A 26,204-nucleotide genomic window follows, 5' to 3' on the forward strand; every position below is an offset into this window, starting at 1 on the left:
CCCTTTGTGTCAATGAAGTCTCTATTAAAAAAAAAAAAAACTATGGGCCATCAACCAGTACAGGGCAACCCCAAAAAGTATATGGTGGAGGTACAGTTATCGCCAGCATTCTTAAACCATCTTAAAAGCAATTATACAAAAGACCACTTTTTCAGTTCACATGGAGAATTTATTGGACAAAAATAAAAAGATTCACAGGCAGCCCAGATACTTGAAAGGCAAACTTTCTGTAGTGAGTTCATTGACTAGGTTGTTCACAAAGGCTCCTGCAAATTTTTATTCTTGGAATTCAATGGAAAAATATCTTCTAGCACAATGAAGAAAAAGACTACTTTAGGTGCATTGAATTTGGTCAAAAGGCACTTAACAGCTGGGATGGGCCTTCAAAGGGCTTAAACACCCCTTTAAAACTCCTGCTATTAAGATTGTTAAGTCTCAACATTTGTGAAGTAACAGTAGTGCAATGTGGACTGGAGATTGGGTGCAGGCAAACATACCAACTATAGCAAGCCTTACTTAAAGCAACTATTCATTTAGGATAGTCATAATGTTGATAAGTCACTAATACAAAAATAGCAGAATAATTGAAAGTCATTTTTTGTGGGCTGAATTATTGAAAAGTGAGGCAATCATACAAAAAATGTATTTGATGATTATCTGTGTAAAACCTGGCGCAATCTCTTAGCCACCCAGCAGAAGGGTTTAGGGTTTAGCGTGAAAGATTAATGTGGTTGAGCGGTATACCGCATGTATTTCTTCCCAGAAGGCAGCTCTTTGGTGAAAACGCCACAGGTGAAGATCTTGCCAGCGTCCGCCTCTGATACATTTGGTGGAACCATGACTCTGTCTCCAGGCTGTGTGAATGGAAAATAACAGACTTTGTTAGATGAAGAAGATTAGGTTGTATATGGGGCATATACAACACCATTAAAGAAAATAAATGAAGATAGATGCATATATACACACACACACACACACACACACACACACATACATACATACATACATACATACATACATACATAGTTTCTTCCCAGCTGGAACTCAGTTTCACCACCTCTGGCTCAGGCCCTCTGCTCCCCACCAATACTTGTAAACACAGAAGTCTGGCTTCTGTGTTTACAAGTGACAGCTTGTCTTCCAACGGCTCCCACAGATTTAATCTGAGTGTCTCCCACTAAATGCAGGATGAAGACAAGGGAGATGCAGGTGCCCAGGGTTCAGTGCAGATGCTGACAACTCTGGTGGATGATCCCCCTGCAAGGCAGAGCCAACTAGTGTGCTTAAGTAAAGGAAGTACTAGAGCCGGCTGTGTGCTTCTGCTTATCATAGCAACAAAAATAAGACATGGAAGATGGTGGAGCTTTAAAGAAGGTGGAGAGAAAAATGGGGGTATGGAGGAGGGCTGCATGCAGGAGGTGAGAGCTAAAAAGGGGTGGAAGTGATATGTGGATAGGGGATGCAGAGGTAAGCAGCTGTGAAAAAAGGCTTAACTTAGTACTATGTATGCAGCGCACCCTTGAACTATGCACTATGTACGCAACGCATCCCCAAATTCTGCAATCTGTACGCAATGCACTCCTGGTATTTTCCTCTTTAAAACCCTCCCCACTCTTAGTGAAATTTGACCATGCCCAATATTTGGGGGGGGTTTGGTGGTCGTGGTTGAGTTCCTGTACCTATTTTCCAAGAAAAGAAAGCTACACACGTGCTATAATACATACACACACACACACACACACACACACACACGTATGAGCTGAGCAATCAAAGACCACTAATCTGCTCGCTCAGTTCTCTGTGTTCAGTGAGCAGTCACTGGCTCTTTGCTCTGCCCTTTTAGCACTCAATGCAACGCCAGGCTGTGGATGGGAGAGGCTGAGCCACCTGCTGATCCAGGCATCTGGGGGGGATCCTGACATTAAAGTCAGGATCGCTCCAGAACCTGGATTGGCTCAGTGATGTCAGCTGACAGCAGACTTCAGCCCACTGTCCGCTGAATACAATTCACATGAGTGCAGAACAAAGTGCACTTCTGTCACCTTCAGGAGAAGCAGGGCCAAAACAGCGTTAGCTCTACTTAACAGTATATAAAGGCTTCAGGTTCCAGTGTTGCAGCATGATTACCCTACTATGCCTCATTTTATTGTATCCCTCTACACATTACACATCAGGACCAGTTTTTGGCTGTACGGTTGCTCCTTAACACGTAGCTTATTAAAAATCTTAGACCTTGTACACACAGTCTTCAGTCTGTACAGTATAAGCACAGCATGGGATAAAGCATTTAAAAAGCTTTCAGCAAACTTCAAGCCGTTTCGCTGACTGCATAACACCCTGCAGCTCCAGTCCAGCGATATTAACCTCCCTGGAGGTATTCCCGAGTGTGGCCGGGGTTAATTTTCAGTACCAAAAGCGGTAACCCTGAGCCACACTTGGGATTACCCCGCAATGTTACTCACCTTCCCTGCGCTCCCCCCACCATCCTCCCGGTCTCTCCCCGATCTGTGCACGGCCGATTGCCGGCACTTGCCTTCCGGTTCCCTCCCTGCGAGCGTTGCGACGCAGGGGGGTGGAACCGGCGGCAAATTCAAAAGTGTAAAAACACTAAAATGACATGATACAAAGCTGTGATCCTAACAGATTACACTGTATCATGCCATTTCAGCATAGGATTGCACCTGGATACTTTTCCAGTGCCCTGCCTGTGCTTTTCCAGTGCTTTTTGCCTGGAAAATTTTGAACGACCATGGTGTCCAAAAAGCGTTTTTTCGCACAAAAGCGCTTTTAGACGAACTGGAGAACAGCGACAGCGAGACAGTTACTTGAAGAACTGAGCGATAGAGATTCGTGGGAAAATTCATCATCAGGTACGGAAAGTGACGACACCGACGATTCTTAGGTCTCTTTCTGGCACATAGCTTGTGGAATTTGGGAAGTATATCAAATGACTCTTCAGAATTTCCAACGGAGCTATGTGCCAGAAAGAGACATCAGAATAGTCGGCGTCGTCACTTTCCGTACCCGATGACGAATTTTCCCACAAATCGCTATGGCTCAGTTCAAGAAACTGTTTCACTGTCGCTGTTTTCCAGTTCGTCTAAAAGCGATTTTGCGCAAAACGAACGCATTTTGGACACCATGGTCGTTCAAAATTTTCCAGGCATAAAGAACTGGAAAAGCACAGGCAGGGCACTGGAAAAGTCACCAGGTGCAATCCTGTGCTGAAATTGCACGATACAGTGTAATCCGTTAGGATGCACAAGAAAAGGAAGGTGAGGAAACAAAGTTCAGTTCCCCAAAAGTGGTTGCATAAAGGGATGCTCACAACTGCTATATTTAAAAATAGAAAACTTTATTGAAAAACAAGACATTTCATGGTGTGTACCATTATCCCCTCACCTAGGGTTTTTTTATACATAATGGGATCAATGGAGGTGAAAAGTAACATGGGACAATATAAAAACAATGCAATGACAAAAACACACATAGCTGGCCACACACCCACTCGGATTGATGGATACACTGAAACAGTGGCTCACTGTATTTAGCTCAAATCGAGCCCTCTAATACTGTGATATACCACTGAAAGTGTATCGGCATGCCACATAGGCCCTCGGATTTAAAGGGATACCAAATCAAGGTTCCATATACCAAAACACTAATAGCATTAAATTTATCAAATTCATGAACCATCACATAGGGTGTAGTGAAGGATGGTAATTAAACATTGTATTCACTGGTCTGTAATAAATTCTGGTAATCAGCCAGGGAACTACCTATCAACTTTACAATATCCCAAATTGTGACTGGTATGCAATCAGGATATTCCACTCGTTTACGGACAGCTAAAGTCCTTCCGGTTATGTGGATGAACAAAGTCACTTTTGAATCAAAGAACGACATGGGGTGGGGGGAGGCGATTAAATGATGGATGGAATGGATATACTGTCAGTCTCCAATATATATGAAATATCACAGGGATGGCCAGACTGAAATCAGAGGCATTTAGTCATGGTAGACCTCTTGGTCTGAGTAAGATGAGATGAATATTATCTGAAAATAGCCTCTGCGTTTAATTAACACATCTATATCGATACATAACAAAAAGGAATGATCCTCTGATAGTATAGTCTTTCTATTCCTTTTTTTTTTTTACATACAAGGATTATGAATATACTATAAATATAAGAACTGTGTTGAATAAATATATTTATGAATTTCCTGATCAACCGCGTCTAAGATGAGTTTCTGAAGCGGTTCCATCTCCCTAAAAAATTAAAGTAATCTATCTATCTATAATCATGTTATAAGAAACAGGGTAATGCTGGGTCAGGAATTATACCAGCACTTTACCTGTACTGACTATCACCCTTATGAGGTGCTCTTGACGGCCATGCACCTCATAGGCATAGATATACTTATAACAATATGTAATAGGTGGAATGCACTCTGTAATACATGGTCCTTTCCCGAATTTCCCCACATGGGTGGATAAAAGACATTGGTTGGGAATGTATACTTTAATTTGTGGAACTTCAAATATGTATAAACTGACCCCTTATCTACTTAGACTGTGGACAATGTTGGAACGATATTATGGTGCAAGTCCCATTTTTTGAATTTGCCCTCTTTAGTGGGGAAACCGAGATCTTGGAATACATTAGGTTAACATCTGTTTAAATTTACTAAATTGTTCTGAAACGATCATCCAGTGAATTGCTTTCTTTGTGAACAGCTCTGGAACCGCAATGAATATGATATAATTTACCCTTAAAAATCCACAAGATGGCATCTTTTAAAACGTGAGCTGGGGCATAGATCTGAGGTATGCTTGCAATTACATCAGCTGTGACTGGTTTGCAATCAGGAGATGCCTCTTTAAAACATCTCCCCGCCCATACAATGACGTCCTGAAGAAGCGTGCGTCAAGCACACGAAATGCGTTGACGTCACACGCTGGCCACACACCCGTTGGAACAGTCTATTGGTCGTAGTCCTAGCCGCCCAAGCGTTCAAACAGCTACATGCGGCGGACGCCATTGATCGCGGATGCCTTGGAGGGGCTGACTGCAGCTGAAGCAACCAGTACCAGGAAACATCTAGACACTACCGACGCCTGCCGGCCTCGTGTATGGGCCCAGCTATCCATCTGTGGAAAGTTGTCTGCAATGAGGAGACCTAAAGGAAGTCATTAGGAATAGAGAAAAGGCTGTGAACACCAGGTATTTCCAAATAGTATGGGACTTTGGGAAAGCGGCAGGCATAACGGCTGGAATATATTCATGGGATACACACTGATCACTATTCATAAATGCCGCTAACCGTTTAGACCCCATCTGGCGCGAGCCTGCACAGTTCTATTTGAATCTAGCGTCTCTCCCTTACCCTCCTCTAATACTCTACACATTATTGTAAGAGTATCATCTTTGTCCCTGGACGATCATATGTTTGGCTGCTTGATCTACCATGACTAAATGCCTCCGATTTCAGTCTGGCCATCCCTGTGATATTTCATATATATTGGAGACTGACAGTATATCTATTCCATCCATCATTTGATCACCTCCCCCACCCCATGTCGTTCTTTGATTCAAAAGTGACTTTAATAGTTTGTTCATCCACATGACCGGAAGGACTCTAGCTGTCCGTAAACGAAAGGAATATCCTGATTGCATACCAGTCACAATTTGGGATATTGTAAAGTTGATAGGTAGTTCCCTGGCCGATTACCAGAATTTATTACAGACCAGTGAATACAATGTTTAATTACCATCCTTTACTACACCCTATGTGACGGTTCATGAATTTGATGAATTTAATGCCATTAGTGTTTTGGTATATGGATAAAACCTTGATTTGGTATCCCTTTGAATCCGAGGGCCTATGTGGCATGCTGATACACTTTCAGTGGTATATCACAGTATTAGAGGGCTCGATTTGAGCTAAATACAGTGAGCCACTGTTTCAGTGTATCCATCAATCCGAGTGGGTGTGTGGCCAGCTATGTGTGTTTTTGTCATTGTATTGTTTTTATATTGTCCCATGTTACTTTTCACCGCCATTGATCCCATTATGTATACCATTATCGCCTCACCTAGGGTTTTTTTTTTTTTTTCTTTTTTAACACACCATGAAATGTCTTGTTTTTCAATAAAGTTTTCTATTTTTGAATATAGCAGTTGTGAGCATCCCTTTATGCAACCACTTTTGGGGAACTGAACTTTGGTTCCTCACCTTCCTTTTCTTGTGCATTACTTTACTAGGTTGCGGTGGCTCCCTGCATCATTATATGACCAAGCGGGAATTCCTTCTTGGTCTTTGGATGGTTGGTGACCATTTGTCAATCAATTGGCCACATTGGTCTCCACACTAGGTTTTTTCAATAGTAATCCGTTAGGATCACAGCTTTGTATCATGTCATTTAGTGTATTTACATTTTTGAAATTGCCGCCGGTTCCACCTCCCCTGCGTCGCAATGCTCGTAGGGAAGGGAACCGGAAGACAGGTGCCGGCATCGGCCGAGCACACAGCGGGAGGAAGGCGGAGGAGGACAGCGGGGGATTGCAGGGGGAAGGTGAGTTTTAAAATGTAAAACAGATTTCCGTGCAAAACAATGTACCGCTTTTAGCACAGAAATCTGGACATAACCATACCGCCAGGGAGGTTAAAACAGAAATCTTATAAGAGAAGGCAAAGTGTCACCAAAGAGGTACCTAGTAGGCTCCAGCACTGCTCGACGCCTAATTAAGGCCTGCTAGTAGCTTGTTTAAAGTGATAGCAGGTACTGGAGCCAAGGGTTGCTTTAAAAGCTCCAAAGCTGTCTGGTGTTTGCTAAAAGCTTAGCAATTTCTTTGTAAACACATGCTGTACACACACTGCTCTTATACAAAGATGAAGGCCATGTGTTTGCAAAGCCACGGTGATTCCAATGGAGAGAGGTACCCAACTTCCTAGATACTTAAGGGTCACTAAATCCACGTCATAAAAGAAAAAAAAAATATTGAGATTTGTTTTCTGTATTCTGCAAACACCTGGTTGATCCTGCAGCTGTGGTGGCAACTCTGAACATGTGGGCTTCTACAGAGTGGTAAATGACAGCCCACTCCCTCCCTCCTCCATGCCCACTAACCAGCTAAACACAATGGGGGTGGGATATTACATGTGAATTAATGGAGGCTTCACCTCCCTCTTTTTCTAAGACACAGCCTGTGACTGGCAGAAATCTGCTCACACCAGGTTATTTTCACAAAAAAAAAAAAAAAAAAAAAGAAAATTATATTATATAATATAATAAATCCAGCAGTGGTGGGTGGTTGACAGTTGTGGTTTTTAAAGCCATGCTAGGCATGTTAGTTGTACCAGTCAGATAACTGTAAAGTAATATTAAACAGTCACTGTTTAATTTGAATTGTTCCTTCATTTCTGTATATGGATGATGGCACTGTAATTTAATACACAAAATATATATATATACACATTCTCTTTTTTATGTTCCAACGTATTATTGATATTTATTTTTACTCTTATTTTAGCATGTGACTAGCAGCAGAGGACTAGAAGCTCCTTTTGGCATGGTTTCCCTGCAGAGAGGCTGGAAAAAAAAGCTGTCATGTGACACAGCTGTATATCACAAAAAAAAAAAAAAAAAAAAAAGGAATTTTTGTAAAATCTTACCTGTAAAATGCCTTTCTCCGAGTCCTCCGACAGTCGCCGCCATCTTCATATTCGTCACAATGGGGGTATTAGACTTTGCTCCGTAGGAGTAGCTAGGCAACAGAATATGTCAATATTAAAGCTTTTAACATATCCCCACCCCGGGGGGTGGTCCCCTCAATCTATACCCTCCTGCTTCCTGTTTCATACTTCAGTTTCAGTGGAATAGCAGTAGAGTACCTAAACCCCAAAAGAGGGGCGGGGGCGGCAACTGTCGGAGGACTCGGAGAAAGGAATTTTACAGGTAAGATTTTACAAAAATTCCGTTTTCCCTTACGTCCTCCGACAGTCGCCGCCATCTTCATATTCGTCACAATGGGGACGTCCCAAAGCAGTGCAAACATGAGGGGTGGTAAACGCAGCCGCGCCTAAAGGCAACGCAGTCTCCACATCAAAGAAAGTAACCTTACCAAAGGAAGGAAACCAGCTGGGCAACATGAGAAAAAAAACTTGCTCAACGGGAGCAATAACCCAGGAAAAAAAATAACCCAGGGATAAAAAGAATCCCAAACAGCCCAAAAGGTCCAAAACAAGGGACCCTAAGGAACCTCCGCACTAAGAACCTTGCGGCCAAAGGAAGCATCTGCCGATGCTTGAAACTCCACTCTGTAAAACAGAGTGAAGGCGTGCACGGTCGACCAAGTCGCCGCCCTACACACCTGGGCCACAGAAGCCCCATGACGACAGGCCCAAGACGTACTCAGAGATCTGGCAGAGTGCGCCTTCACAGGCATAGGGGAAACTGTTCCCTGCAAAGCATAGGCCTGTTCAATGGCCTGTCCGAACCAATTGGCGACGGCAGAAGCCGACGCCGCTACGCCCTTCCGAGGACCCCCGGAAGGACAAACAAGAATCCGACATGTGAAAAGATTCAGACGATTGTAGGTAAATCCTAATCGCCCGAACAACATCCAAGGAGTGCAACTCCACCTCCTTCGGATGCTTAGACTTCGCGCAAGGCGAAGGCAAGACAATGTCCTCATCGAGGCGAAATTCCGAAACCCTCTTTGGAAAAAAAGAAGGGCTAGGTCGCAAGACCACCTTAACCAAGTGAGCGACCAGATACGGACATCTGCAGGACAAGCAGCCAGCTCCGACACTCAGCGAGCCGAAGTGATCGCCACCCAAAAAAGGTGACCTTCTTGGACAACATAGACAACGAGATCTACCTGATCCGTTCAAAAGGACCATGTTGTAACACGGACAGAACAAGATTCCAGTCCCAAGGAGGCAGAGGCACCCTCCTAGGAGGGACCAGATGCCCCTGAACAAAAGTGCCAACCAAGGAGTTAGATGCCCTAGGACGTTGAAAGATAACGGCCATCGCAGACACCTGACCCTCGATTGTAGCCAGCGCCAAACACTGGCAACACCCTTTCGAAGGAAGGACAACACCCTAGACACGAGTACGGGCGAGGTGAAAACCCCCTGGACTCACACCAGGCAAAATAGGCCTTCCAAGTACGGTAATAGACCTTCCCAGAGGAAAATTTCCTTGCGTCGATCAAAGTGTGAATGACCTCAGGGGAGAGACCCCCCATCCCCCAGGACCTCGGTCTCAACAGCAAGGCCGTCAAAGCCAGCGACTGTAAAGCAGAATGGAATATCCGCCCTTGATACCGGAGATCTTCTCGAAGAGGCAGACGCCAAAATGCACGAGGTCTGCGTACCAGGACCGGCGAGGCCAGTCCGGTGCCACAAGAAACACTGTTCTGGTTCCGAGTTCAACCTGCGAAGGAACCTGGACAGCCATTGAAACGGTGAAAACGCATACTTCAGTCGGTACTGATGCCACGGAGCTACCAACGCGTCTGACGCGTCTGCCCGAGGATCGCGCGGCATCGCCACAAAGCCTTTTCACCTTGCTGTTCAGACGTGACGCGAACAGGTCTACCTCCGGAAGACCCCACTTCGCGTACCACATCTGGAAGACATCCGGGTGGAAGGACCATTCCCCCTGGTCCGGGGACTGGCGGCTTCAGATAATCCGCCTGCCAGTTCTCCACCCCCGGAATGTGAACCGCCGATTTCGCCGGGACGTGTGTCTCGGCCCAAGACAGAATGTCGGCCACTTCCCGAGCCGCTCGGGCTCTCTTGGTGCCCCCTTGGCGATTGACGAAAGCCACCGCCGTGGCATGGTCCGTCTGCACCCGAACCGGACAGCCCTGTAGCTCGTCCGGCCAACGTTGAAGGCAGAGATTCACCGCACGCAATTCCAGAATGTTGATCGGAAGGGAGGAAACCTCCTCCGACCAAGTTCCCTGGGCGGACAGAACGCCCAGAACACCACCCCAGCCCAACAGGCTGGCATCCGAGGTGACCACCGTCCATGAGAGAGGACGAAAAGACTTGCCCTCCGACACCGCCGGGGACTGGAGCCACCACAGAAGATCTCTTCTGGTGCGATGGCCCAACGAAATGTGGAGATCCAGAGATTGCGGTCGCCCGTCCCACCTGGACAGGATCTCCGCTTGGAGACCCCGCGTGTGAAACTGGGCGAAGGGAATCGCCTCGAAAGCCAAGACCATCAATCCCAGACATCTCAAGCACGTACGGAGTGACGAGCACGGAACGTCCCTAAGGGACCTGACTTCTTCCTGAAGAGTCCTGAGTTTGTCGTCTGGTAGGAAGATCTTCGCCCGGACCGAGTCCAGAATCATTCCCAGGTAGGGAAGACGAATCGACGGACACAGCGTCGACTTTGGAAAATCATCGTCCAACCAAACTCCTGTAGAGTCAGCATCGTGATGGACAGGTCCTCCTCCAGACCCTGGCTGGTCGCAGACCGAACCAGAATATCTTCCAGATACCCCAGAACAGAGATGCCCTGGGCTTTCAACAAACCAGAAACCGGTGCAAGCACCCTGGCGAAAAACCGTGGAGCCGAAGCGAGACCAAAAGGTAACGCCACGAATTGGAGTGATCCTCCGCAATGGCGAATCGAAGGTACCTCTGGTGACCCTCGAAAAACGGGATGTGAAGGCACGCATCCTTCAAGTCGATGGAAGCCATGAATTCCCCCGGAACCAGGGCAGCCACCACCGACCGCAGGGATTCCATGCGGAACTTGCGAACCCGCAAAAAGCGGTTCAGAGCCTGTAAGTCCAGAATTGGACGTACCCTGCCCTCCTTCCTGGGCACAGTGAACAGAGTGGAAGAGAAACCCCCGAAATCTGTCCCCAGGAGGCACCGGAACCACCTGAGGGAAAAAAATCTGCTCTCCGGCCGAGAGAGAAAACTCGATCTTGTAGCCAGAACGAACGATTTCCTGAACCCACCTGTCCCGAACACGGGCCAACCAGGGTTGAAGAAAAACCGAGCAAGCATCCCCCCACCCCAGAACTGGGTGAGGACGCCCCTGCAGGCCGCATTGTTATGGGCAGCGGGTCCGGACTGGCTGGACTTCTGGTAACCTGACCACGGCTTCTTTTGGGAGCCTTGACCATTGAACAGCTTGCCCTTATAGTGCGCCCGAAAGGCACAAAAGGACCCCCGAGAGGGCCTAAAAGAAGCATGCTTCTTACCATGAGCAACCTTAGCCTTGCGGGATTGGGGCAAGAGCGTGCTCTTACCACCCGTGATCCCCTTTATCAGTGTATCCAAGGATTCGCCAAAAAGGCGAGATCCATCATAGGGCAGATTGGCGGCGAGACAACACCGCCACACTGTACACGTGCAGCCAACGGTACCATATCCAAGTCCGCATCACACAAATACATGACACCCTGATGGATTTGATCCACCAAATCCAATGTCGCCGGTGAGGCTGAATCAGCCACCAGGACGCGCCCGAGTACCTGCGTCCAATTCGCGACAGCCTGGGCTGTCATAAGCGAAGCAAATAGAGCCTTTAGCATAGAACCCGTAATAGAGTAAGTATGACGGGCAAGAGACTCCAGCCTCCTGTCTGCAGCATCCCGGAACACCGGGGTGTCCTCTGCAGGAATCGCAGTGGACTTATTCAAAACCGCCACCGCGTGATCCACCGGAGGTGGCACACACCACCGCTCATCAGTAGCGGGCGTGAAAGGATACCGCAGCCTGAACCTACTTGGTACAGCAAAGGGCTCGCGTATATTGCGCCATTGTCCCTTAACAGCGCGCTGAAAATCATCAGTGCAAGAAAGGACCTGCGATGTCATGCGTCTTTTCTGCGTCCCATAAGCTGCCAGGGCAGCAGGAGGACATGGTTCATCCTGTAAACGCAGTGTTTGCTTGATAAAAGCAATCAATTCATCCATGAGTGCAAGCTCTTCAGGCGAGCCAGGGGGAGAATTATCCACCGATTCTACCTCAGCCTCCACCTCGGACCCCACAAGATCCAGGGAGGAACGGGACCCCGATAAGGAGACCCCAGCTATAGCAGCCCCATCACCATCACCCTCTGATCAGAGGAGATTGAAACTCTGGGTCGTTTTGTGGATCGAGCAGCCACAAGCATTTGCACCTGAGCAGCAATGTTAGCCACAACCGCAGCCAAAATCCCCCCCTGGGGGGGAAACAGCAGTCCCTTGGTCACCCACCAAGTGGTAGGAAATTTGCTTTCCTGAGAATCCATTGCCCCAATACCATGCCGGAGAATAAAGGGTTAACAGCCCCTTAAACAAGCGCAGCGAGCGCTGCCCACCGCACACACACACTAACACAATTTTGACCTCCACAGGGAGAAAAAAAAAAAAAAAAAAAAAAAAACTCAACTCAGGCAAGGAAATAGGGACAGGGAGGTAAAAACCTGTAAAGACCACCGCTGCTGTTGCTGCCTCGATCGGTGCGCCCAGGGAAAGGAAGCGATGCAACACAGGGCGCTCTATGAAAGCCTATGGAAGGCTACAAGAAAATGGCCGCCCGCAGTGAGACCATGCGGCCGGAGTGAGCGCTGCCAAAATGGCGCCGTTTGGCGCCGAAAACGCCGCTCCTCCACCTCAGTGAAGTGGAGAAAACACACCACAGTATTAAAACATGGCGGACCGCCGCAGCGGTCGCTGTAATGTGCCCCAATCATGAAATAAACATGCCCCACAGCACACAGCCGTTCACACATTCACAGTCTGACACAGATAGTGCAGCACATCCCCCCCTCCTCGCAGCCCACAGCATGCAGCCAGAGAGATAGGGAACTTAACAGTGTGAACACAGGCAGAGTAATAGTCCCAGACTGACAGGTCCCCACACAGATACACTTACCTCCTAGATGGCGTGGGGAACCCGCACAGGCGAACAAGCCACTGCACATGTGACAGGGAGAGTCGCATCCAGGACGCAGCAAAAATGGGGTTGAGAAACCGCACAGCGTCCAGTGAGGTAGCCACCTCACCATAGCATCCCTGCACCGAACAGGGATGGGTCGTTCATTGCACCAGGAGCGTTACCTGGCTGAACGCTCGATGGCAGGCTGGGAAGCCACTGACCCACAACCTGCTAACAGGGGGATCAGCCCGAGACCCAGCCCGCACGAATCCTCTTCATCAGAAGAACTAACTAACGCTGACAAAAATAACAGCTAAGTAAAGAGAGAGAAAAAACTCAAACAAAAATCAAAAAAGAATAGAGAAAGGCTGAGACAAAATGCCCCAGCATAGAGACATCCAGCTACTCCTGACAAGCTAGACATTGAAACTGAAGTATGAAACAGGAAGCAGGAGGGTATAGACTGAGGGGACCACCCCCTGGGGTGGGGATATGTTAAAAGCTTTAATATTGACATATTCTGTTGCCTAGCTACTCCTACGGAGCAAAGTCTAATACCCCCATTGTGACGAATATGAAGATGGCGGCGACTTTCAGAGGACGTAAGAGAAAAAAATATTTTTTTGTATGCATTAACCACCTCCCACCCGGGCCATTGTACATATACGGCCGGGTGGGAGTCTCGTCCTTCTGATCGGATGTTCCATACATACTTGCTATGATTAGCATTTGGAATATTCACTCTAAGCAAATCGGATTTACTCAGATATTGATGGCTGAATCTATTAGCAAGTCAAAAAGCTTAAGTGCCAGGAGCCTTAACAATGAAAAAGACAGAGAGAAAGAAAGAGCGAAAGCGCAAGAAAGAGCGAAAGCGCAAGAAAGAGCGAAAGCGCAAGAAAGAGCGAAAGCGCAAGAAAGAGCGAAAGCGCAAGAAAGAGCGAAAGCGCAAGAAAGAGCGAAAGCGCAAGAAAGAGCGAAAGCGCAAGAAAGAGCGAAAGCGCAAGAAAGAGCGAAAGCAAGAAAAAGAAAGTTGGGAAACTGGATAAAGAAACCAAAAATAAAGTCCAAACAAACATCAGGCACCAACATAATGCAAAAAATAAGAAAAAAAAAAAGGGACATTATAAAATTTGTCAAACAAAAGGTGGGCCTGCTGTACACACGAATGTGGAGCCAACCCCGTAAATGGCCAGCAGCAGAAAGGAAAAACACTTGATCCTCCACAAACCACTTCTTAGTGACTAGCCAGATCTGGTAATAGTACATATTGTGAAAGGAAGGCTTGTGCAAGGCTGGACAGGCAGGGAAACCTACTCTAACTGCGAATAGATTTTTTTTTTTTTTTTGACATGCTGCCTATAAGGTCATGGTATGAAACACAATATACTATACTACAAATTGCTGTGAAAGAACCATTGCACCATATGCGGTTAGCATTAGACCAAACAAGTCATTGTTACCTTCCAGTCCACAGGGGTTGCAACATTGTGGTTTGCTGTCAGCTGCAGGGAGTCTATAACCCTCAAAATCTCATCAAAATTTCTACCAGTGGTTGCTGGGTATAGGATAGAAAGCTTCATTTTCTTATCTGGACCAATAATATAGACCTGAGGAAAATACAGGAGGAAAATTGAGGATTCATTAATTGCAAATCTCTGGAGTTAATGCATTAGTGCTCATTATCTTCAGGATACTCACACATCGGGCGGTCACTGGCATACCCTGAGAGTCCTTCTCATCGGGGTCCAGCATACCCAACAGTACAGCAAGTTCCCTTTTAGGATCTGCAATAATTGGAAAGGGCAGAGTCTCTTTTGGCTCATCACAGTTGTAAGAATTTATGTCCTGGGGAAAAAAAAAATAAAAAGGCATAATAAAAATAACCGTGGATTTTTTTAGAACTAGGCCATAGTTAAAGATTTACCATACCTACTTGGAAGGTGTGCAGGGGTATAGTAAAGAGCAGTGCTAGGGCAAATAAAGGACAACTTTACAAACAGGTGCCAATTTCACCAAAATATTGATAAGCTTTACAACTTCATACCCCCGAGTGCCAGCCACCTACCTATAAATACTTACAGTACCATCAGCCCTAATCCTAGGATCCCCACTGTGTGGCCCTGTTCAGCACCACACAGCCTTTGCAGAATGAAGTACTGGCTGCATCCAGCTTTCACATTAGCGGCTCACATTCATTTCTATAGCTAATCTGTACAACTGGCAGCCATCCAGAAGAGCACAGATACAGCCAATTGAATAAATGGGGCAAGTGGCGCTAGGGAGCTGGGTGCGGTCAGGACTTTTTCTGCACAGGCTGTGCAGCTTGTTGGATCACATCGTAAAGATTTCAGGAGCGAAGATGAAGGTAAACATTTAGGTAGGTAGCTGCCACTCAGTGGTCTGGGGGGGATATTTAAAAAATAATTTCACGGGGGGGGGGGGGAAATGTTATATACAATACTCTTGCATCATCAGAGAGAATATATGGCTGGGTGAAATCCTGGCACTGGGTACAGGGCTCTGCTTTCCATCTCCCGCAAATACCAATATCTTTATACATTCATAGTTTATCATAACATACACATTGTCAAAAGCTTTTATTGAGGGCAATACTTTGCACATAGGTTAATAGAAATACTAGGGCATTGCTTCCATCAATGGTTGTACATCACAAATTTACATCTGTAAATTTAGTATGCCGAGTCTTACCAACAACACGCTTTCAATAGGGATGAATGCAAACATGTAAAATCATACTGAAACTTCACAAGAAAGATGCAGGGTGTGAAGGTCACTTTGGACCAGTGGACTCCAAACTGCGTTCTAGGGGCCAGATGCAGCCCTTTTGCTTGCCTTTATGTGGCCCTTAGAGTACTATTGCATGCATTCACAGACACCAACGATGAGGCACAATTCTTCCAAAATGACACCCAACAATAGGGCACAATTCCTCCCATGACACCCAACAACAGGGCACAATTCTTCCCAAATGACACCCAACAATAGGGCACAATTCCTCCCATGACACCCAACAATAGGGCACAATTCCTCCCATGAAACCCAACAATAGGGCACAATTCCTCCCATGACACCCAACAATAGGGCACAATTCCTCCCATGACACAAACAATAGGGCACAATTCTTCCCAATGACACGACACAATTCCTCCCATAACACCAAAGATGGGGCATTGTTTACTCCAACTGATGTTGGGACATTTGCTACTGCTGATGACCACAGTCTGGCCCCCCTAAAGTCTGAAGGACAGTAAACCAGCCCTTTGTTTAGAAAGTTTGGAGACCTCTGCCTTTGACTGTATATTATACATATTCTTTATATACTGTACGGCATTCTCTAGTTTCTCACTGGCTTATGAATAAAGGAACAAGGTCCTTAATCATGGCAGAGGTCTCCTCCTAAACCGGATTAATGCAAGACTGAGGAGGAGAGTTACAATGCGTCTCAGATTCTAAACAATTTTTTGTTCTAAAATCCAAGTGTTGAAAGAAGACCATCATCAAGCTACCATGAAGAAATGGCATGAAAAAAAAAAAAAAAAAAAAAAATTAGGAAGCACTGCCAACTTACCAAGCTAGAGCAGATTCCCCTCTTCCCCCTGAGCCCCCCCTTCCCCCCTGAGGGCAGAATCTTCCCTACCTTAAAAAGGGATATTAAAAAAACACTTGTTATTTAATGCACTTTTACCTGCTGATTTATGGCACTTGAGTATGACACTTTCTATTAATCCTTGCCTTTGTTCCCGTTTAAGCTGGTGCCATAGCCTCTGCTCCAGATTTCCTGTTTGTGTGGGGCTTTTTCTTACAGTATCCTATGAAGCCAACCTCGTATGCAGGGACTAGACTTATGTCTCCCCACACTATGTGCAACAATAGTAACACACAGCCTAGGATGAAAAGGCTCTCCCCTGCTCCTCCATCTCCAAACAAAACATACTGACTGGAAGACTGCACTGTCCATTGTTAACTCTTTCCTGTAAAGACCAGAAGTTCAGGGAAGCAGTACTGCATGATCAAGTGGCACTGAAAGATGTAAGTGCAAATGTTGGGGCAAGATTTTCCTCTTCCAATAATTTTTTTTTTTTATTATTCATAAAGGGACAAGTATACAAAAAACACATGAAAACCATCTCACTGCTAAAGAAAAGGAAATACATTATATACAGAAGAGCAGCAAGTGTAAAGCAAATTTCCCCAACGATGGTTACTTACAATAAAAAAAAATAAATAAAAAAAAAGAATCCACCTACGTGATTTCAAAAAGGGGAGAACCAATGGGGCAAGAATTTTAACAAATAGTTTACTGGGGAATGTTTATTTTAATGTGATAAATGTAAAAAGGCTGAGACTTTAATACTAAAAACTACTTGCCTACTGGGCACATTACACCCTTCCTGCCCAAGCCAATTTTCAGCACTCTCACACTTTGGGTACAGTGTTGCATGAGTGTTTGTCATTCAAACTTAATTTTTTTGAGACAGAGCATTCTTTTTGGTGGTAGTCGCCACTTTTTTTCCCCCCCCCCTTTAGCAAAAAATAGAAAATAAAACAGACTAAATTTTGAAAAGTAAGAAACGTTTCATGGTTTTGGTTATAAAATTTTGCAAACAAGTAATTTCTCTTCTTCATTGTTGGGACTGCACTGATGGCCAACTGATAAGTGGCGGTTCACACTTCCGCGTTATACGGAGATCGCATGTAATTTGGAGCGCACTGCTCCTAATTACATGCGATCTGATGTGCGGATGCAAGTTCAGCCATACACTTTGTATGGCTGAATTCACACCAAACACGCACATGAGGCTTTTTTTGAGCCGCAGTAGAATCGGATCGCACAGTGGTTCACACACGAGATCAGATTCTGTGCGTATTTGCAGATCGCACTGTATTTTGGCAGCGTTCCCACATCGCAGAAGTGTGAACCGGCACATAGACTGATGAGGTGGCACTGATTAGGGCATTGATCAGTAAAAAAGATGTTCAGGCTTGCCGATTAACGGCTCTCCTTACCTCCCTCAAACAGCATGGGAGGAAAGGAATGCCGATAACCGGCAAGTCTGTTTACATGTGATCAGCTGTGATTAGACAAAGCTGATCACACGGTAAAGGGCTGCTGTGACTGCTGCTTACCCCGATCTGTGATCAGCTGTGTCTGACAGACACAGTGGTCAGAGGGCGCATGATGTGCGCTGCAGGAGGTGGCCAGCAAGTGGTTAATGACAGTAAAGCTGCCCAGAGACAAGAAAAGCTTTCAATATGCATGACCCGGTCTGATCAGACCTTGATCTTCTGTAAGCCCAAAACTGGTTCTAAACATTAACAGAACAATAGATCAAGCAACAGGGTCCTCTTTTCTCCTTCCTTGTGTGGTGTGCTCAACCATGTCTGGTCACTGATGCTACTCAGGCCGACTTGTATAACCTGATGTAATGCCGTATACCTGTATTTGTTAATGTTTGATGAGATGCAGGAAAAGGATGGGACAAAGAACCAGTTTGCAGCTCTCATCTACACAGAACATTGCCTGCCATCTGCAACTCTTAAAGCAGTATGAACAGTAACGCCCCCAGGACACATTCAACTTTTTTCCTACACCCATCCATGGGCAATAACAGGAAGACACTGATGGCTGAAGGGTGGAAGAAATAAAAAATAAAGCGTCTGTATGGTCAAAGTTTAAAATCATATTCCATTTCCACACAAGTGAATCTCTTAACTTTGCATAAAAGTTTAAATTCAAAAAGTGAAAATCATATACAAGTTTCTATATGGAATTTCAATGACTTCTAGCCTCCTCCTATTATTCTGAAAGGTCTTTGAAAACTTTTCAGTGGCACAATTTACTATGCCTCGTCAATAAGCACTGACATGTCACACATTTCACATAGCCTGCCTTTGAACTACAGAGGTGCTGAGAAGATTCGTTTCAGGAGGTGGTGTCAGTACAGGAATCACTGATTAAAGGCAGCACAGTACTATGGGATATATAGTTCCAAGAATTGGAAGTAAACCGTAGAAGAGAAGCTGCAAAGCATGCTGGGAATCCAGGAAGTTGGGGGGAAAGAGCTGGCCCACAGACAGGCCGCACTCTCAACATGAACAGAGATTTTTCAAATAGGCTTACCGTATATACTCGAGTATAAGCCGACCCGAATATAAGCCGAGACCCCCAATTTTACCACAAAAAAGTGGGAAAACTTATTGACTCGAGTATAAGCCTAGGGTGGGAAATGAGGCAGCTACTGGACCCAACTGGACCACCACGAGACACAAAACAGGGGCTGCGGGCATGGTACAGGAGATGGCACAGGTCATGGTACAGGCATAGCACAGCAAGTACAGGCATGGCACAGTAAGTAAAGTAAATGCAATGCTGCGGGCAGTTCTTCAGGCGGACCTGATCGGATGCTCCAAGCACCTCTATGGAGCAGCAGATGTCAACAGACACATCTCTGCTGACACCTGCTGCTATCCGATCCGATCTGTGAAATCCGGACAGATGGAAACCCTATTTTCCATCTATCAGGAGGATCGGATGAAAAATGGACAGGCGGTCCATTTTCATCCGAACTCCCATAGAGGGGCTCTGCACAGTGAGCGGAGACGGAGCTGTAGTCCACCTGCTCAGTGGATCAATGCCCGCTGAGCAAAATGGAGTCCCTTTGGCGCACTGCCCGTGTGAAAGGGGCCTTAGGGACTACAGGTAACAGGGTGCCTTGATGGAGCCTGTAGCTTAGGCATGTATTTGCAAGAGTGTTCAGATTAAACCAGTTTTTAAACTTCTACTGTTAGACAGGTAATTTCAAATGTAAACTAAACCTTGAGTTAGGTGGTAAAGTACCTCCTCTGTGCAGTGGGTTTTGCAGAGTGGTCTGGATCCTCCTCTTCTAGGGTCCCTTTTTGGCTCTCCTGGCCCCTCCCTCCTGTTGGGTGCCCCGACAGCAAGCAGTTTGCTATTGGGGCACCCCAGCCGAGTCACAACTCCCTGTGTCCATTCAGACACAGGGCCCCGCTGGCTGACGAGCCACTCTCGTAGCGCTGCCATCTTAGCCAATGAGCAGCTGTCCCTGACAGCTGAGAAACTCCTGCAACATCACTGGATAGAGGTGGGCTCAGGGAAGTATTAGGGGGGCTGCTGCACACACAGAAGGTTTTTTTTTTTTTTTTTTTTTTTTTTTTTTATTTAAAATCTTAAAACATAGAATGCATTAAGATAAAAATACCTCCTGCCTTTACACTCCCTTTTAAACAAAAACACACACACACACACACACACACACGTTTATCAAACCTAAAAACTCTTCCATTTCATTTTAAACTTGATTTTTTGTCAATTTTGGAGACCTCACTTGCAAAAACATATTGATGAGATAGGAGTCCATGAGTAACAAAAATGAACAAAGGTCTGAGGGATGGATAAAAAAAAAAAAAAAAAAAAAAAGGAGTTTTTGTAAAATCTTACCTGTAAAATTCCTTTCTCCGAGTCCTCCGACAGTCGCCGCCATCTTCATATTCGTCACAATGGGGTATTAGACTTTGCTCCGTAGGAGTAGCTAGGCAACAGAATATGTCAATATTAAAGCTTTTAACATATCCCCACCCCAGGGGGTGGTCCCCTCAGTCTATACCTTCCTGCTTCAGTTTCAGTGGAATAGCAGTAGAGTACCTAAACCCCAAAAGAGGGGCGGGGGCGGCGACTGTCGGAGGACTCAGAGAAAGGAATTTTACAGGTAAGATTTTACAAAAATTCCGTTTTCTCTTACGTCCTCCGACAGTCGCCGCCATCTTCATATTCGTCACAATGGGGACGTCCCAAAGCAGTGCAAACATGAGGGGTGGGAAACGCAGCCGCGCCTAAAGGCAACGCAGTCTCCACATCAAAGAAAGTAACCTTACCAAAAGGAAACCAGCTGGGCAACACGAGAAAAAAAATTTGCTCAACGGAGCAATAACCCAGGAAAAAAACAAATAACCCAGGGATACAAAGAAATGCCAAACAGCCCAAAGGACCAAAACCAGGGACCCCAAGGGACCGCCGCACTAAGAACCTTGCGGCCAAAGGAAGCATCTGCCGATGCATGAACATCCACTCTGTGGAACAGAGTGAAGGTGTGCATGGTCGACCAAGTCGCCGCCCTACACACCTGGGCCACAGAAGACCCATGACGACAGGCCCAAGACGTACTCCGAGATCTGGTAGAGTGCGCCCTCACAGGCATAGGAGAAACTTTTCCCCGCAAAGCATAGGCCTGTTCAACGGCCTGTCTGAACCAATTGGCAATGGCAGAAGCCGACGCCGCTACGCCCTTCCGAGGACCCCCGGAAGGACAAACAAAGAATCCGACTTGTGAAAAGATTCAGACGATTTTAGGTAAACCCTAATCGCCATGAACAGCATCCAAGGAGTGCAACACCACCCCCTCCGAATGTTTAGACTTCGCGCAAGGCGAAGGCAAGACAATGTCCTTATTGAGGTGAAATTCCGAAACCCTCTTCGGAAAAAAAGAAGGGTTAGGTCGCAAGACCACCTGAACCAAGTGAGTGACCAGATACGGACAATGGCAGGACAAACTGCCAGCTCCGACACTCTGGGAGCCGAATTGATCGCCACCAAAAAAGGTGACCTTCTAGGACAACATAGACAACGAGATCTACCCGATCCGTTCAAAAAGGACCATGTTGCAACACGGACAGAACAAGATTCCAGTCCCAAGGAGGCAGAGGCACCCTCCTAGGAGGGACCAGATGCCCCCGAACAAAAGTGCCAATCAAGGAGATAGATGCCATAGGACGTTGAAAAAAAGAACGGCCATCGCAGACACCTGACCCTTGATCGTAGCCAGCGCCAAACGCTGTCAACACCCTTTCGAAGGAAGGACAACACCCCAGACACCGACCACGGGCGAGGTGAAGACCCCCTGAACTCACACCAGGCAAAATAGGCCTCCGAAATACGGTAAAAGACCTACCCCGAGGAAAAATTCCTCGCGTCGAGCAAAGTGTGAATGACCTCAGGGGAGAGACCCCCTATCCCTCAGGACCTCGGTTTCGACAGCCAGGCCGGCAAAGCCAGCGACTGCAAGGCAGGATGAAATATCAGCCCTTGAGACCGGAGATCTTCCCGAAGAGGCAGACGCCACGGGGCGTCGACCGCTAAATGCACGAGGTCTGCGTACCAGGACCGGCGAGGCCAGTCCGGTGTCACAAGAATCACCGTGTTTTGGTTCCGAGACCAACCTGCGAAGGAACCTGGGCAGCAATTGAAACGGTGAAAACGCATACATCAGTCTGTACTGATGCCACGGAGCTATCAACGCGTCTGCCCGAGGATCGCTTGGCCTTGCCACGAACCTGTTCACCTTGCTGTTCAGACGAGACGCGAACAGGTCCACCTCCGGAAGACCCCACGTCGCGCACAACATCTGGAGAACACCCGGACGGAAGGGCCATTCCCCCTGGTTCAGGGACTGGCGGCATCAGATAATCCGCCCGCCAGTTCTCCACCCCCGGAATGTGAACCGCCGATATCGCCGGGACATGCGTCTCGTCCCAAGACAGAATGTTGGCCACTTCCCGAGCCACCCGGGCCCTCTTGGTGCCCCCTTGGCAAATGACGTAAGCCACCGCCGTGGCAATGTCCGTCTGCACCCGAACTGGACAGCCCTGCAGCCTGTCCGGCCAACGTTGAAGGCAGAGATTCATCGCACGCAATTCCAAAATGCTGACCGGAAGGGAGGATTCCGCCTCCGACCAAGTTCCCTGGGCGGACAGAACGCCCAGAAAACCACCCCAGCCCGACAGGCTGGCATCCATGGTGACCACCGTCCATGAGAGAGGACGAAAAGACTTGCCCCCTGACACAGTCGGGGACTGGAGCCACCACAGAAGATCCCTTCTGGTGCGATGGCCCAACGAAATACGGATCCAGAGATTGCGGTCGCCCGTCCCACCTGGACAGGATCTCCGCTTGGAGACCCCGCGTGTGAAACTGGGCGAAGGGAATCGCCTCGAAAGCCGAGACCATCAATCCCAGACATCTCATGCGCGTCCGGAGTGACGAGCATGGAACGTCCCTGAGGGACCTGACTTCTCCTGAAGAATCCTGAGTTTGTCGTCCGGTAGGAAGACCTTCGCCTGGACCGAGTCCAGAATCATTCCCAGGTAGGGAAGACGAATCGACGGACACAGCGTCGACTATGGAAAATCAATCGCCCAATCAAACTCCTGAGAGTCAGCATCGTGAAGGACAGGTCCTCCTCCAGACCCTGGCTGGTCGCAGACCGAACCAGAATAACTTCCAGATACCCGAGGACAGAGATGCCCTGGGCTCTCAACAAAGCCATAAACCGGTGAAAGCACCTCGGCGAAAAAAACCCGTGGAGCCGAAGAGAGACCAAAAGGTAACGCCACGAATTGGCAATGATCCTCCGCAATGGCAAATCGAAGTCACCTCTGGTGACCCTCGAAAAACGGGATGCGAAGGCACGCATTCTTCAAGTCGATGGAAGCCATGAATTCCCCCGGAACCAGGGCAGCCACCACCGACCGCAGGGATTCCATGCGGAACTTGCGAACCCGCACAAGCGGTTCAGAGCCTGTAAGTCCAGAATTGGACGTACCCTGCCCTCCTCCTTGGGCACAGTGAACAGATTGGAAGAGAACCCCCAAAATCTGTCCCGATGAGGCACTGGAACCACCTGAGGGAAAAAAATCTGCTCTCCGGCCGGGAGAGAAAACTCGATCTTGTAACCAGAACGAACGATTTCCTGAACCCACCTGTCCCGAACACGGGCCAACCAGGGTTGAAGAAAAACCGAGCAAGCGTCCCCCCACCCCAGAACTGGGTGAGGGCGCCCCTTCAGGCCGCATTGTTATGGGCAGCGGATCCGGACTGGCCGGACTTATGCTTACCTGACCACGGCTTCTTCATACCATGAGCAGCCTTAGCCTGGTGGGATTGGGGCAGGAGCGTGCTCTCACCACCCGTGACCCCCTTTATCAGTGCATCCAAGGATTCGCCAAAAAGGCGAGAGCCATCATAGGGCAGATTGGCTAAGGTCTTGCGCGAAGATTGGTCCACAGACCAACACTTCAACCAAACCAGGCGGCGAGACGATACCGCCACACTGTGTACACGTGCAGCCAACGGTACTATATCCAGGTCCGCATCACACAAATACATGACACCCTGATGGATTTGATCCACCAAATCCAATGTCGCCGGTGAGGCTGAATCAGCCACCAGGACGCGCCTGAGTACCTGCGTCCAATTCGCGACAGCCTGGGCTGCCATAAGCGAAGCAAATAGAGCCTTTAGCATAGAACCCGTAATAGAGTAAGAATGACGGGCAAGAGACTCCAGCCTCCTGCCCGTAGCATCCCGGATCACCGGGTTATCCTCTGCAGGAATCGCAGTGGACCTATACAAAACCGCCACCGCGTGATCCACCTGAGGTGGCACACACCACCGCTCATCAGTAGCGGGCGTGACAGGACAACGCAGCTTGAACCTACTTGGTACAGCAAAAAGGCTTGCATATATTGCACCATAGTTTCTTAACAGTGCGCTGAAAATCATCAGTGCAGGGAAAGACCTGCGATGTCTTGCGTCTTTCTGCGTCCCATAAGCTGCCAGGGCAGCAGGAGGACATGGTTCAACCCGTAACCGCAGTGTTTGCTTGATAGAAGCAACCAATTCATCCATGAGTGCAAGCTCTTCAGGCGAGCCAGGGGGAGAATTATCCACCCCTTCTACCTCAGACTCCACCCCGGACCCCACAAGACCCAGGGAGGAACGGGACCCCGATAAGGAGACCCCAGCTATAGCAGCCCCATCACCAGCACCCTCTGATCAGAGGAGATTGAAAACTCTGGTTCGTTGTGTGGATTGAGCAGCCACAAGCATTAGCACCCGAGCAGCAAGATTAGACACAACCGCAGCCAAATCCCCCCTTGGGGGGAAAACAGCCCTTGGTCACCCACCAAGTGGTAGGAAAACCGTTTCCCTGAGAATCCATTGCCCCAATGATAAGCCGGAAAGTAAAGGGTTAACTGCACCTTAAACAAGCGCGGCGAGCGCTGCCCACCGCACACACACACACTGGCACAATTTTTACCCCCACCGGGAGAAAAAGGCTCAACACAGGCAAGGATAAAGGGATAGGGAGGTAAAAACCTGTAGAGACCATCGCTGCTGCCTCGATCGGTGCACCCAGGGAGAGGAAGCGATGCAACACAGGGCGCTCCATGAAAGCCTATGGAAGGCTACAAGAAAATGGCCGCCCGCAGTGATATCATGCGGCCGGAGCGAGCGCTGCCAAAATGGCGCCGAAACCGGCGCTCCTCCACCTCAGTGAGGTGGACTAAACACAGCATAGCATGTAAAAACATGGCGGACCGCCGCAGCAGTCGCTGAAAGTGCCCCAAACATGATAATAATCATGCCCCACAGCACACAGCCGTTCACACATACACAAACTGACACAGACAGTGCAGCACAGCCCCCCCTCCTTGCAGCCCACAGCATGCAGCCAGAGAGACAGGGATTTCAATAGTGTGAAACACAGGCAGGGTAACACAGTCCCAGACTGACACCCCCCCAACAGACAGGTCCCCACATAGATACACTTACCTCCTAATGGCGTGGGGAACCCGCACAGGCGAACAAGCCGCTGCGCATGAGGCAGGGAGAGTCGCATCCAGGACGCAAAAAAAAAAAAAAAAAAAAAAAAATCGGGGTTAAGAAACCGCAGAGTCCAGTGAGGTAGCCACCTCACCAATCATCCCTGCACCGAACAGGGATGGGTCGTTCACTGTGCCAGGAGCGTTACCTGGCTGAACGCTCGATGGTAGGCTGGGAAGCCACTGACCCACAATCAGCCCGAGACCTAGCCCGCACGAATCCTCTTCATCAGAAGAACTAACTAATGCTGACAAAGAGAACAGCTAAGTAAAGAGAGAGAAAAAACTCAAACAAAAATCAAAAAAGAAGATAAAGGCTGAGACAAAATGCCCCAGCATAGAGAGATTCAGCTACTCCTGACAAGCTAGACATTGAAACTGAAGCAGGAAACAGGAAGCAGGAGGGTATAGACTGAGGGGACCACCCCCTGGGGTGGGGATATGTTAAAAGCTTTAATATTGACATATTCTGTTGCCTAGCTACTCCTAATACCCCATTGTGATGAATATGAAGATGGCGGCGACTGTCGGAGGACGTAAGAGAAAAGAAGAATTCATGATAGATAGACATCAGGAACTTAATATGTACAGTCTGGAGG

The 26,204-nt window shown here is 47.6% G+C and overlaps 1 protein-coding gene across 1 annotated transcript in view; it reads right to left on the minus strand.

Moving 5' to 3' along the window:
* Positions 1 to 324: 324 nt before the first annotated feature.
* The window catches only part of PRDX6 (peroxiredoxin 6), a 39,862-nt gene continuing 13,982 nt past the window's right edge, over positions 325 to 26,204 (minus strand). Inside the window, exons 3-5 of the mRNA XM_082266611.1 lie at positions 14,605 to 14,751; positions 14,367 to 14,513; positions 325 to 854 (exon numbers count right to left, since the gene is read on the minus strand). Coding sequence (XP_082122737.1) covers positions 723 to 854; positions 14,367 to 14,513; positions 14,605 to 14,751 — 426 coding nt within the window. The 3' untranslated portion in view covers positions 325 to 722. The remainder of the gene's footprint in view (positions 855 to 14,366; positions 14,514 to 14,604; positions 14,752 to 26,204) is intronic.

This window comes from Pelophylax lessonae (genome assembly GCF_965119305.1).
Source record: "Pelophylax lessonae genome assembly, chromosome: 8".
In the NCBI taxonomy this organism is placed as follows: Eukaryota; Metazoa; Chordata; class Amphibia; order Anura; family Ranidae; genus Pelophylax; species Pelophylax lessonae.